The sequence below is a fragment of the Micropterus salmoides genome, unplaced genomic scaffold (assembly GCF_014851395.1).
Source record: "Micropterus salmoides isolate LMB-PRFRI ecotype aquatic unplaced genomic scaffold, ASM1485139v1 Ms_hic_scaffold_8, whole genome shotgun sequence".
Lineage (NCBI taxonomy): Eukaryota > Metazoa > Chordata > Actinopteri > Centrarchiformes > Centrarchidae > Micropterus > Micropterus salmoides.
This window is the reverse complement of record NW_024044570.1, coordinates 1,300,258-1,312,728: the sequence shown is the minus strand read 5'-3', so window position 1 is coordinate 1,312,728 and position 12,471 is coordinate 1,300,258. Positions and strand designations below refer to the sequence as shown.

The 12,471-nt window shown below is 41.3% G+C and overlaps 1 protein-coding gene across 6 annotated transcripts in view; it reads left to right on the top strand.

Annotated features, from left to right (window-relative positions):
• The window catches only part of immp2l (inner mitochondrial membrane peptidase subunit 2), a 249,557-nt gene that overhangs the window by 81,362 nt on the left and 155,724 nt on the right, over positions 1-12,471 (top strand). For all 6 annotated transcript variants that reach the window (XM_038706564.1, XM_038706565.1, XM_038706567.1 and 3 more), the window contains exon 3: positions 7,156-7,259. In XM_038706564.1, the coding sequence (XP_038562492.1) occupies positions 7,156-7,259 (104 nt within the window). The remainder of the gene's footprint in view (positions 1-7,155; positions 7,260-12,471) is intronic.

Below are 12,471 nucleotides of genomic sequence, written 5' to 3'. Positions count from 1 at the left end.
GTCGTCCGCCGGTGTGAGTGGGCTTCGTCACGCGTGGATCCTTCGACAAAGTGAGACAAACCAAGTTGTAAGAATAATGAATAAAAATAATTTTTATCGGTGGTGTTGTTGTTGAGGAGGGAAGGAAGCGGGGGCATCATAGACAAGCGTGTGATAGAGCTGTCACGGAGGACATGGTTGTTTGGAGTTTAGTTTAACAGCGAGAGTGAAATTTTATATCAAGTATTTTATCAGGAGGGTGAGGTTTGGTTTAAAGAGGGAGGACCAACCAGCTCATTTGTACTAAGTGAAAATTAGATTTACTTGCTTTGAAGCTCTAACATAAAAAGGAAAAGTTTGTTTTTAGCGTATTAATTACACAAGTAATTTAAATACTGGAAAATAGAAACTGACTGACCAAAATTGATATTTGAAAGTTTAAAAAAAAAAAATCACACACCAATCAGCAACCACATCACATAATCTAACGTTTTTGGTAAAGATCCCTTAAATTCGGCTGTTAGAGAGTTGTGAAAAAGATGTTTACTGAGCAGGATGTTTTAGATTTGAAAAATAAAGCTGCTCCCTGGTGGACAAACTATTTAACGGAGACACTGAATGATTTAAAACAAATCTTTGGGGCTTCTGTAGTGACATTTCTTTTACGCACATGGCAGCCTTTAGCAGCATTATTCAACGCTAAAAGTAGGCCTGTTGTAATTAACAGAAAAGTCAGAGTAAGGAGGTGGATAAGTGCCCCGTCAACTGGACTTTCACACGGGAGACTGGTGTTTGTCTATTGTGTGAAATAAAAAGCCAACTTGATGCTTTTTACTCATGTTGCGTAAGTTACATACGTAAATAAGGTAATGGTAAAAAAAAATAACTATCACCATGAAACTTTATTAGTTCATTACTTCCATTAAGACTGTTTAAGATTTGTTGTATTACAGGTTTTCTGAAATATTATGTTAAAATATTCAAATGAGGCTGTATCCAATGAAATATGTGCTAATTTGAATCTATTTGAAGAACTGATTAAGTCAGGTTCACAATGATTGTTTTATTTTGTTGACACGTTACACTCACACGTTTTTACAGAGCGGATTTTGGATATCTCTTTATTATTATTTCACAAATCAAGAAAAACTGTCAACACGCATAAAAACACAATTTTTGACCTGTTTTGGGGAATAAAATGTTCTATAATTCAGGCTATGAATGAGATATGAACAAACCCCTCAGTAGAAACCTTCAAAATATAGTCAGGAATTAAACTGGAAAGTTTGGTGTATGCAAGAGCTGCTGAAGTGGAGATTTTAGGCTCAGAGGATGAGGAAACGGCCTGTAAAGAAAAGTATTTTACACATATTCATTGAAAATGAATCGAGTCACATCCTTAAGAACAACAATATCAAACATCTCAAACACATGAAAAGATAAGATTACACACAAAACACACAGAAACAGACACAGCCACCCGCAGAAATCTAAACCAAGAAGTGTCACGTGACGCATCTAAACCAATCACGTTGTCAGAAATTGATGTTAGCCAATCAGATTTCACGCTTAGCTTAAATCCACCTAAATCCACCTACATGTCCAAAAACAAAGCTAAAAGGGTACCCAGGGCGTTAAAAGGCGACGCCAAGGGGTCTTGAACAAGCGTCTAAATGTGACGCCCTGGGATGAGAACGGGTTTGTCCACCATCTGCTCCAAGAGGACTAGTGATACTGTGATAATCTGTTTTACTAGCTGAGGTCTGCTGCCAGTCATTTTACAAAACACACTGCACTTCTCTTCATATATTACCATTATTTCGTATTCTAGAAGCAATAGTTTAACTTTTCAAGGTTGAAGGACACTGATCTGAAACCAAAAATCATTGATGTTGAGGCGCTGTGATGAATAGTGTCACTGATAAAACTGATTTCATATTTCCTGGCCTTTAAAAAGCTTCCTGAATAGCAACTGACTCTGAAATCTCAAATGCTGAAGGGCCCTTGAACAGGGAGACAACAGCCGCCGCTCACAAGTGCTGCATCACGAGGTGATTACAGGTCTTTGATTAAAACAGACTCCATATTATGCACTCATGGATTTCCCATTACAAGTTTCCAGACTCTGCCAGTTGATTTTCATGCTGTTTTATTGAAATGAGCAGAAACCAGTGGCTGCCTGGAAAGAAGGAAATTAATCTAAAACTGGATTATACGCTTTGTAAAATGGTCATATATATACTGTATGCAATTTGGATTTAATGGGCTTAAATATGAAAATAACTACTCTGTTCATTTTCAAAGGCCAAGATTTACAAGTTTCTGACGTTACAGAGACCCTAAATGACTAAAACATATGTAATTTTCACCGTGATTATATAACTGGAGCAGCAGCAGTGTCCAGTGACGAGCTGATATATCACCACGTTAAAGCATACAGAGGTGTTGGGGTTAGCAGTGCTACTATTTCATATGGTTGCATGGAGTTGAAATCTAAAAATCTGTCTCTGTTTTGGGAGATGAATGCCACTAAAAGGTGCCATGTGCAGCATTTTACTGTCTATAAATCACTCCACACATTTGTTAAGCAGACAGTGATCATTCTCTGCAAAAACGAGTCACCGGGTTGGAGGATTGGCTCAGCAGAAGAGAACGACAGTGAATGATGTTTGGAGGCTGAGAAGAACTGATAAACTATTAAGCAGTTTTTCTAATTGTGCTGCTCTTGAAATTAGTGGAATTGCAGTAGATGTGAAATAATTATAATATGGTGTCTTTCATTACTTTGTTAAACAACTTTGTTAAACTCTGTCAACAAAGAAACAGATATTCTCTTAACATCATTTCTTTAAATTAAGGCATTGTTTAGCATTAGCAGCTACACAACTAGCTGGTTAGCTTTACGCCTCCCACTACTGAAACTATTGGGGTCCACTCATGTCAGTATTTATAACAACATACCATAAAACTTCAGTTAGTAGCCTGTTAGGACCCTTTTATTTGCCTAAATCAGGGGTCAGCAACCTTCACTATCTGAATGTTTTGGCCAGAAAGAGAAACTTATAGGACGGCGTTGGGCCTCCATCAATGAAAGAAAAATGAAAATACCTCCTGGTACGACTTAAGCAGGAAGCTAAATGCTAGCCGGCTATGTTGATAAAAGAACAGTGCTCCAGATTGCAGCAACAGCAAAGCCTGTCATCTACCTCCTTACTGTACACTTTAAACCTGGAGACCTTCATCGGTTTTCATTCATTCCTTCAATGAAGTGAGGAGCTCCTAAGAACCTTTGGTGGTAGCTGGATAGTTGTCCGGGTGGAAACAGTAGACTTTTAGAGTCAAACGGCGCCAGACCCAAGTTTGTGATGGTGAAAGGTGTGAAAATATGTCAGATATCGGGAGAAATAGAATTGTGACCCCGGGAGGAAATCGGTAAAGGGCAATGAAAAACCTAAATCTCCCGGGAAAATTGGGATTATTGCCAAGTACGGGTCTCCATGACATTTAGCACATCTATTACTCAGGTGTGAAGCTGACACTGCCCACACGTTGAAGATGATAAACCCTTTTCATTTAGGGAACAACATGACCTTTTCATCTGGCACCACCCTCAGGAAAAACGTCTGTCTGTCGTTATCGTCCAGTTCATCCTTCCTGGTGTATAAACGGTGTTGCAGCCTCACAGAGGAGCTACTGTCCACACAGACTTCAGGTGTCCTTCTGATTGTGGTGCTTTCTTATCTATTGGCGAGGCTTTTGTTTAGATTAAGGTTAGAGTAAGAGTTAGGCCAGAGGCTCAATGACTTGAATTGAACAGTCATTAGGTACCAAAAGGAGATCATATAGAACAGCCTGAATGTGCAGGGATGGGTCTCGCTGCCTACTACATACCTTTATGGTATCGACCAGATTTCAGGAAAAAAAAATACTATTTGTATGGTTCTGCCTTTTTTCCCTCATGTGCCTGCACCATAACCTGTATAAAAGACCTGCACACGCTCAGTCCAGCGTGATTTTAACAGCCGCTCACCTTCAGGCTGCGTGCTCAGACATGTTGCCAGTTTATCAGCACAAGCTCGGCTTTCTGTTGGTTTCATCTCCAGGGCTCAGTTAACACTTCTGTGTACATTTTTATTTGCCGTTCACATCACTTGTCACTGATCAGCTGATGTTACCGACGGCGCCTGCGGCTGCTTCAGGCGGCGCTGGTTTGATCGTCTGGACGTGCAGCCTCTCTGTCCTCTGCTCTTTAGTGTAGTTAAGTGACTAATTTCTCGTTTCATACTTGTCACTGTCTATCACAGAGGTTTGCGACTCACCACTAAAGGAAAAAGCGCTCGCGGAGATCTTTCAATTCAGGTTATTGATCGAAAGTTAACAAAATAACTTTCTGTTGTTCACTATCAACACACGTATCAAAAAAATACCTTAAATCGTTTCCCACAGCTTCTTTGGTCACTAAACTATTTCTCTCCTCTCTGATTCAAATATATAAATATAAAAGTATATATAAATAAAGTATAATACTACCCGTGAGGATGACCTAATCAGGATGAGGAGGATCTGACACAATACTTTTATGTAAGTTATTTGAAACAAGAAAAAAATTAAATAGATCACCTTCGTTGTCCATAAGAACAATAAAAATAATAATAGGCTACCGATCAACTACTGTGGCTTTGACAGGTGGCATTTTATGCAAGGTATTGAATGAAGTACTCTGTTGGTATCTGTATCACTTTAAGGGAACTGGTTTTGGTACTGGTATCGTAAAATTTTAAATGATACCCAACCCTAATGATGTGGTTAAATAAATAGCTCAGACAAACAGGAGTTTTGAGTATTTTTACTGTTTTTCAGTCAGGAACTTAAACATGCCATAGGACGAACCTTTTTTAATGTATTTGGCACAGCAATACTAGGCTATCTTGGCTCAACTGTTGAGTGTCTGTGGGATCAAATGACAGTATCCTGATCCCATAAGCATCCAGGAACTAAGCACAACTAAGTGAACTAAAGGCTGGGAAGGGGGCATACAGTGGATCGAAAAAGTCTCCACACCCCTGTTAAAATGCCGGGTTCTTATGATGTAAAATAATGAGACAAAGATAAATCATGTCAGAACTGTTTCCACCTTTAATGTGACCTAAAGTGTGAACAATTCAAGTGAAAAACAAACTGAAATCTTCAAGGGGGAAAAATGGTTGCATAATGTGCACACCCTTAGACTAATACTTTGTTTGTTTAAGCACCTTTTGATTTTATTACAGCACTCGGTCTTTTTGGGTAGGAGTCTGTTAGCATGGCACATCCTGACGTGGCAATATTTGCCCATTCATATACGGAGATAGTTGTCACATGTACCACACAGCCAGTACTTGCTAGAAATTCCTGCAGTTCCTTTAATGTTGCTGTAGGCCTCTTGGAAGCCTCGCTGACCAGTTTTCTTCTCGTCTTTTCGTCAGTTTTGGAGGGACGTCCAGTTCGTGGTAAAGTCACAGTTGTGCCATATTTTCTCCACTTGATGAAGACTGTCTTCACTGTGTTCCATGGTATATCTAATGCTTTGGAAATGCTTTTGTATCCGTCTCCTGACTGATATCTTTCAACAATGAGATCTCTCTGATGCTTTGGAAGCTCTCTGTGGACCGTGGTTATAGGCGCTTTCACACTGCCCAATTTTCCGGGATTATTACGCCAGTGCGGCGGCTTGCTGCGCTGTGTGAAAGGTACCGAGCCGGAAAGGTGGGTCCGATTTGATCCACCTCTCAGCTGGGAATGCCGGTAGTAACAGAGGCGGAACGATGTCTGTGTGAAAAGCCACAGCCGGAACAGGAGTGACGTTTCAAGCTGTTCAAGTCGCGGTCATTTTTTATAGGTCTAAATCCACCGACTCCTGCTGCGCCACGGCTTTGTTCGGTCCCCAGCCCGGCGTCAGTGTCCACTTGTTGTTTATTTGTCATTTTTGTGCTTCTACTACCTTCTCCACTGCTCTCTGTTCCCGTTTTGTTCTGCCAACTTTTCAGAATAAGAGCATTCTGCCTGCCCGACTTTGCTGACATGTTTTGATTATATTGATCTGGTAATCAGTGCTTGCTTTTGTGCTTCTACTATGATTAAGTAGGCCACGTAGTTAAATGGTTTCTTTTTTGTCTGTTGTGTTTATTGTTGTTTTATGATCGGGAATCTGCACAGGGTACTTTATTTTGAAAATTGACGGGAGGACCTCCGGCAGCCGCGCCGTAGGCAGACTCAGTGGAGGTAACCCAGAAAGCCAGAGCGCTACATGAAAGCACACATGGTTGCGGGATTACGCCGCAATATTTTGTTCAGTATGAACGAGCAAATACGGCGTATTGGCGACATTCTTTCCACGTTTATTGTGGAATCTCTGTGTGAAAGAGGCTACTGTCAGGAAAATCCTCCTAGAACAGCTGAACTTTATTTGTGATTAATCAGAGTCACTTTAAATGATGGCAGGGGTGTAATGACTTCTGGTTAACCTGAGTCTGAATGTGATTGGTTATTTCTGAACACAGCCACATCCCCAGTTATAAGCGGGTGTGCACACTTATGCAACAAGGTTATTTGAGCGTTTTTTATTTTTCATTTTTCCCCCTCAAAGATTTCAGTTTGTTTTTCACTTGAATTGTTCACACTATAGGTCACATTAAAGGTGGAAACAGTTCTGACATGATTTATCTTTGTCTCATTATTTTACATCACAAGGACCAGGCATTTTAACAGGGGTGTGGAGACTTTTTCTATCCACTGTATTTTCTCAGGCTCCGTCTGACGGGAGGCCCACAGTCTCAGCCTTTGGAAACCCTGTTTTAGGCAATTCATGGGGAAGCATTGTGTTCAAGAAGGACAGAAAGTATGCAAGTATAGAAAGATAAACAGTGTGTGTCTGTGTGTTGTCGAAACTAAATTTAGACAGTTTAGTTCTGCTCTATTATGCGTTACACTGACTCACCGCTGCTCACCGCTTCATGTGTCTTTATACTTACTGTATGTGTGTGTATATGTATGTATATATATATATATATGTGTGTATGTGGGTGAGAGTGGGATGTCTTCTGCTTTCAGAGAAAGGAGAAATGTGTGTTTATGAGTGTGTGCATTGCTCATATTTATACTAACTGTATTTCTATTTCTGTCTGTGTGTGGGAGCAGCCCTTCCTGAACCCAGAGGGGGGGTCGGAGTGTGACGTTGTCCTGCTGAACCGGTGGAGTGTCAGGAACTACCAGGTCCAACGAGGCGACATCGTCTCCGTCCTGTGAGTAACTGTTTCTTTACAAAACACACAACGCACCTTGAACTCATTAAAGCCATTTAGTGATTTGAAAAAGCTTCATACACTCAGGTGGATCTTTCACCCAGCAGTGAGGTGGATGTTTCTTCTTTCTGCTCAGGAATATTTAGGCAACTTGAACATCGGTACTTAACGTCCCCCTCTATTCCGTATCAAATACTGCATTTGGCATGTACACAACACATTAAACTCGTAGAATACAGCACAGGAGCAGCTACACTATTGCCCGACATCTGTATCACATACTTTACGGGCTTTGGAAGACCTTTGCAGCCCAACATAATTTGCGTATATGTATCCATGATTGGTAAAGCATACAACTAAAAGAAGGTGACTGAAAGTTTGGAGCGTGAGTGAGAGAGGCGAATGTTTATTATTCCATCAGATACAGTATATATTCTCCATTTTGTCCATCTCGCAATGCATAATTTCTCATTGGAGAAGTCGCGCTTTTCATCTCAATATTCTCGTGATTCTAAGCCAATTATCTATAAACATCTCTCTCAAATGCCAATTAAAACCTGAGAAGTCTGATTAAAAAGTATTTTTAAAGTTCAGCAGTAATGACGCAGGACACGTTTATATATTTATTTTATCGTATTATTATTTTACTTTTTAAATGACAGCTGCTTTTGAGTGCTTAGTTCTCTGGGAACAATAGGACCGGTCTTTATCTGGCCTTTCGTGGCTACAGTTAGATGAGTAATTCACATAAATCATATAATTTCTTTGTCCAACTGTCAACGCCAACCAGTTGGTCTTGCAGTAATATTTCAGTACTACCTTGATGACCCAGTGCAGCTAATGTCGAGCTCATAGCTAGAAACACATTTTGCAGGGAAGGTAAGTTCTTATATGCTCATATCAGGGTTTTTTTTCTGATTCATTTCTTTTTATTACGGCATCTTGCTTTTGTTAATCAAACTTTTGTATCCTTAAAGACAAGCAGGGCCGACAGCAGCAAGCTGGTTGATTTGTTTCTTACTTTCAGACAATCAGAAGCTTTGGAATATATTTAGAAAATGTGAAGCTAGGTGTGACATCTTTCAACAGAAACAAATAAGCTGCAGGGATGGTGAGAAATCCAAATTGCGTGTTTCATCAAGTAAACACAAGTTTGTTTGTACATTTAAATGCAAAGTCAGTGCTAACTGCTTTTGTAACTAGTTAGTTTCACATTTTGTTCAAATGCAGCTCGTCTAATTATTGTCTAACTAAAGTAAAATGTTCTGAAATGAGAACATTGTTGCTTCACACGGTGGATTATTCAGGCAACATGGGAATAAAAGCCTCAACTAACTAATGACAGAAAGTCACAGAGCTCAATATATTGTTCTATTTAAAAAAGAGAAGTGAATGCTGTCGTGTGTGAACTACATAACACTGATCGATCGCTTCTGTTCTGCTTGTTTCTTTATGGCTGTAGCACACACAAGCATAGTGATAAATACAAATGTCCTCCATCGTGATGAAAAGATTCTGCAGAGGTCGACATCTAAACAGTTACAAGCAATCTAGAGATTTTATTTAGTTATGGTGATTATCTTTTTGCACAAACACAGAAAACAAATTTACATATAAACCAAAAAAAAAGGACTGTACAAGTGAGAATAAATTAAAACCCCAATAGGGCTCTGCAAATCTTACCAAAAGAAGAAAGTAATAAAATATTGAAGCAAAACATGGAGAAAAACGTGCACGTGCTCTCGTCCATACAGCATAATACCTAACAGTCTTATTTACAAGGGAGTCTTTATCACAAATAAAAACACTTTTTAAAAACACAATAGTAACATACTACACAAAATTAAAATACAGTACAATGCGAATTAACACAATTAGTAAAAATATTTACATGGGCAAAATACAAAGAGTTCTGAATATATAAATGAAAGTGTAGATATCTTACTACAATTGATCAAATTTAAAAACAAGTTCAAGTGGCCGTTACAATGTCCGATATTCTTTTTTTGAATGCAGCTAAAGAGATCGGTATTCCAGTCTTAAGCTTAGATCCGAGCACGTTCCAGGACGACGGGCCGTAGTAAGACAGACTCCTCTTCCCTGCTTCAGTCCTCACATTTGGTACCTTGCAGTCCGACAACAGATCCTAAATTATAAGTACTTTGTGTGGGAGAAAATTTCGTACAGATATAAGAAGGCGAAAGACCAAGAATGGCCATGTGATTGAAAACGTACAAGTGTAGCATCCTGCGTGTTCTACGTGGCCAGTTTACCATACCGGTGTAGTGATGTGTCAGAGAGCTGCGTGATAAAGAGGGTCCAGCTTTGACAGCATAGATGGACATCCACATTTATAGATGATATCACCGTAGTCCAACTGCGACAGAAGGAATCCTGCAGTTTCTTTATATGTAGATTTAAAACAAAGTTTTAATTTATCTGAAAAGGTCTGGGTAAATTTGAGCTTCAATGTGTTTTTTTTTTTTTTAAAGGTAAAGCTTTTGTCCAGCCAGATATTCATAAGTATCAACAAGTTCAATGGTTACATCCTACACAGTGTTAACAGAGAGAGCCTGGACCTTAGTATAACCAGAAGCAAATGTCCTCATGTGTTCGTCTATACAGCATAATACCTAACGTGTCTGTCACAGGCAGTGTGCTCGCAGTATAAACATTGAATACATTTTTCATTAGTCTCTCCCATGTTATATCTCAACTGGACCGTGTAACTTCCTTCTGTGACGCCAGCCTTGTTTTATTTGGTCCGTTCGGTTGGTTTTGGTTTGGTTTCACGCTGCAACTCTGCGACCGCACTAAAGGACTTCAGTCAATCTGTGTGGGCTGCGTCTCCCTATATTTGACATTGATTGGTTTATTAAACAGGTCAGCAGGTAACTTTAGCATGAATGAATGAATAAAAAATGAACATATGCAGATTTGCCACCACTATATTGTTGTTATTATGGCATTACTACCTGCAGCACCAACTATACTGAAGGCAATTAAACGTCCTCGTTGTGCGAACATTATAACGTCGCCGACAGGAAAGGAGGAGAAGCCGGCAAAGCGATCCTGCTGCACCTCCGTTTGAGGAGAGCCCAAAGAGATGGGTGGCAGTGCTCCTGTAGTGGCCGTCTGTTTGAAAAGATGAGATTTACAGATCGTGTCCTTATTTCAATGCATTTCCCCGTGCATTTGTTTGATTTCGGTTTATACGGCAAACGCTGAACTTCCTGTAAATAGGAAGTCCAAACCACCCAAAATGCTTTCACACCAGAAACGAACCGTACCATGCTTCAGTTTGATCCGGACAGAGACCGCCTCTTTTTCTCGGACCATATTTCGCCTGTTTGGTCCGGGCTGTGGTCCGTGGGGGGTTTCACACCTGTGATTGTGGTTCAGACCAAACTGGAAAGTCCGGACCAAACCAGGTAGGTGTGAAAACCACCTTATTTGGGTCAATGACAACACGGCGGAAGATAGAACACAGTGATTTTTCACTGGTGGTCCAGTGGATAGCACTGTGGCCTCCCAGGAAGAAGATCACAGTGTTCAAACCCCGGTCACCCGGCCTTTCTGTGTAGAGTTTGCGTGTTCTTCCCGTGTCTGCGTGGGTTTCCTCCGCCATCAAAAAACCCATGTCAGGTTCTCCGGTCAGTGCCAGTGGCTCAGATCTGGAGCTGGTCCCTGGGCGCTGCACAGCGGCGGCCCACTGCTCCCTTGAGGGATGGGTTAAATGCAGAGAACAAAGTACCTTTCTGATTTTAAAAGTCAGTGAGGACCAGGTTAGGAAATTCATTTTGTGATTGTTGACATTCTGTTGTAGTCCGTAGCATCTGGGTTGGCTTTGTGGGATGTTTTTTTGCACCCTCCAGAATTTCTACTGTTTACTCTTGCACATTTGATCTCAAACTGCTGTTACGCAGCCCTCAAAAGTCTGTGTGTGTGTGTCTACCAGCATGTCTGAGCCCTGTGGTGTGGGACTCAACAGTTTTGTTCTTTTTTGTTTTGTCATTACAAAGCACCTGCATTGCTCTGGTGCTGTGCAGAATTTATTTCACTCCTGTTCGGCGGTGACTTTGGAAGTCGGCTGATATCACAAACTTTATGTCACCGACATGTTTCCAGTGCACCTGAACCGACACCAGCTGTGAACAGAGCGTGAAGGGAAAACAGTGCGATGCCATGTGGTCCAGTCAAACACTGCAGAGCAACATCGTGGACGTGCATGACGAGCCGTCACCGCTCATTAGGCGAACCTCGCCTCAGATTTCCTTTTTCCGTCTGAACGCGGCCCTGAAGCCTCACAGATGTCCGTCCTCGGCTGTTCCATTAACGCTCGGTTTCTGTGAAAGTCACACGCTCTGATTGAACATGTTCAAACTGCTGGCTGCTCAGAGAATAACAAAAGTGAGATTTCACACGAGGAAACTGACTGGTTTGACGGCCGTTCCGAGCTGTTCGATAGCGCAACGATGATGCTGTCAGCTTTTGTTGGTGCAGCCTGTGGAGTACACGCAGGAGGACAAACCCACCTCCATAGTTACCCACCTCCATAGTTACCCCTGGATGGCAGCCTCTCTCTCTCTTTGGGGACACGCTGTTTTGTTTGGGGGGAAAAAAGAGGTGTTTCTCAAAGTCTATTCCTGGCAGCGCAGGGAGCAGGAGCGCGGCGGTAATTTAACCTAATCTGAGGCTGAGAGCTGCTCACATTTAGCTCTGCATTGAAGAAGAGCTGCTCTTCCTGTGGTGGAGGGTAATGATCCAGCAGTGCGGCTTCACACAGCTGGACGGGCACTTTAGCATATAGAGTTAAAAAGAAAGGGAAATAGAGATACCGGTTGAGCGCAGAAACACTCTGACATTTAGATTCAAAGCAGCGTGCTCGTGGCATTATCAGCTCCGTGCACCTCACACCTCCTGCCCCTCCGAGCGTTTGTCTCTGTTTGTCTTCCGATCTTAACTCCACCTGTTTACCTGGCAGCCCTTTGAAGGAGGGGATCCTCAAAGCGACAGATGGAACAGAGTCCACCCCACATGAAACAGATCTGTATCGACTCGCCTCATCGCCAGGGATTCAGTTAAAATCCTGCATGAAGCCACATCTATCATTCGTCAAGAATATCACCTCGGATTTAAATTTCACACTGCAGGGGAGACTGACTCCTGCTTATAATTGGCACTCATTTTAAAGGAAAATTGTTCAGGAAAA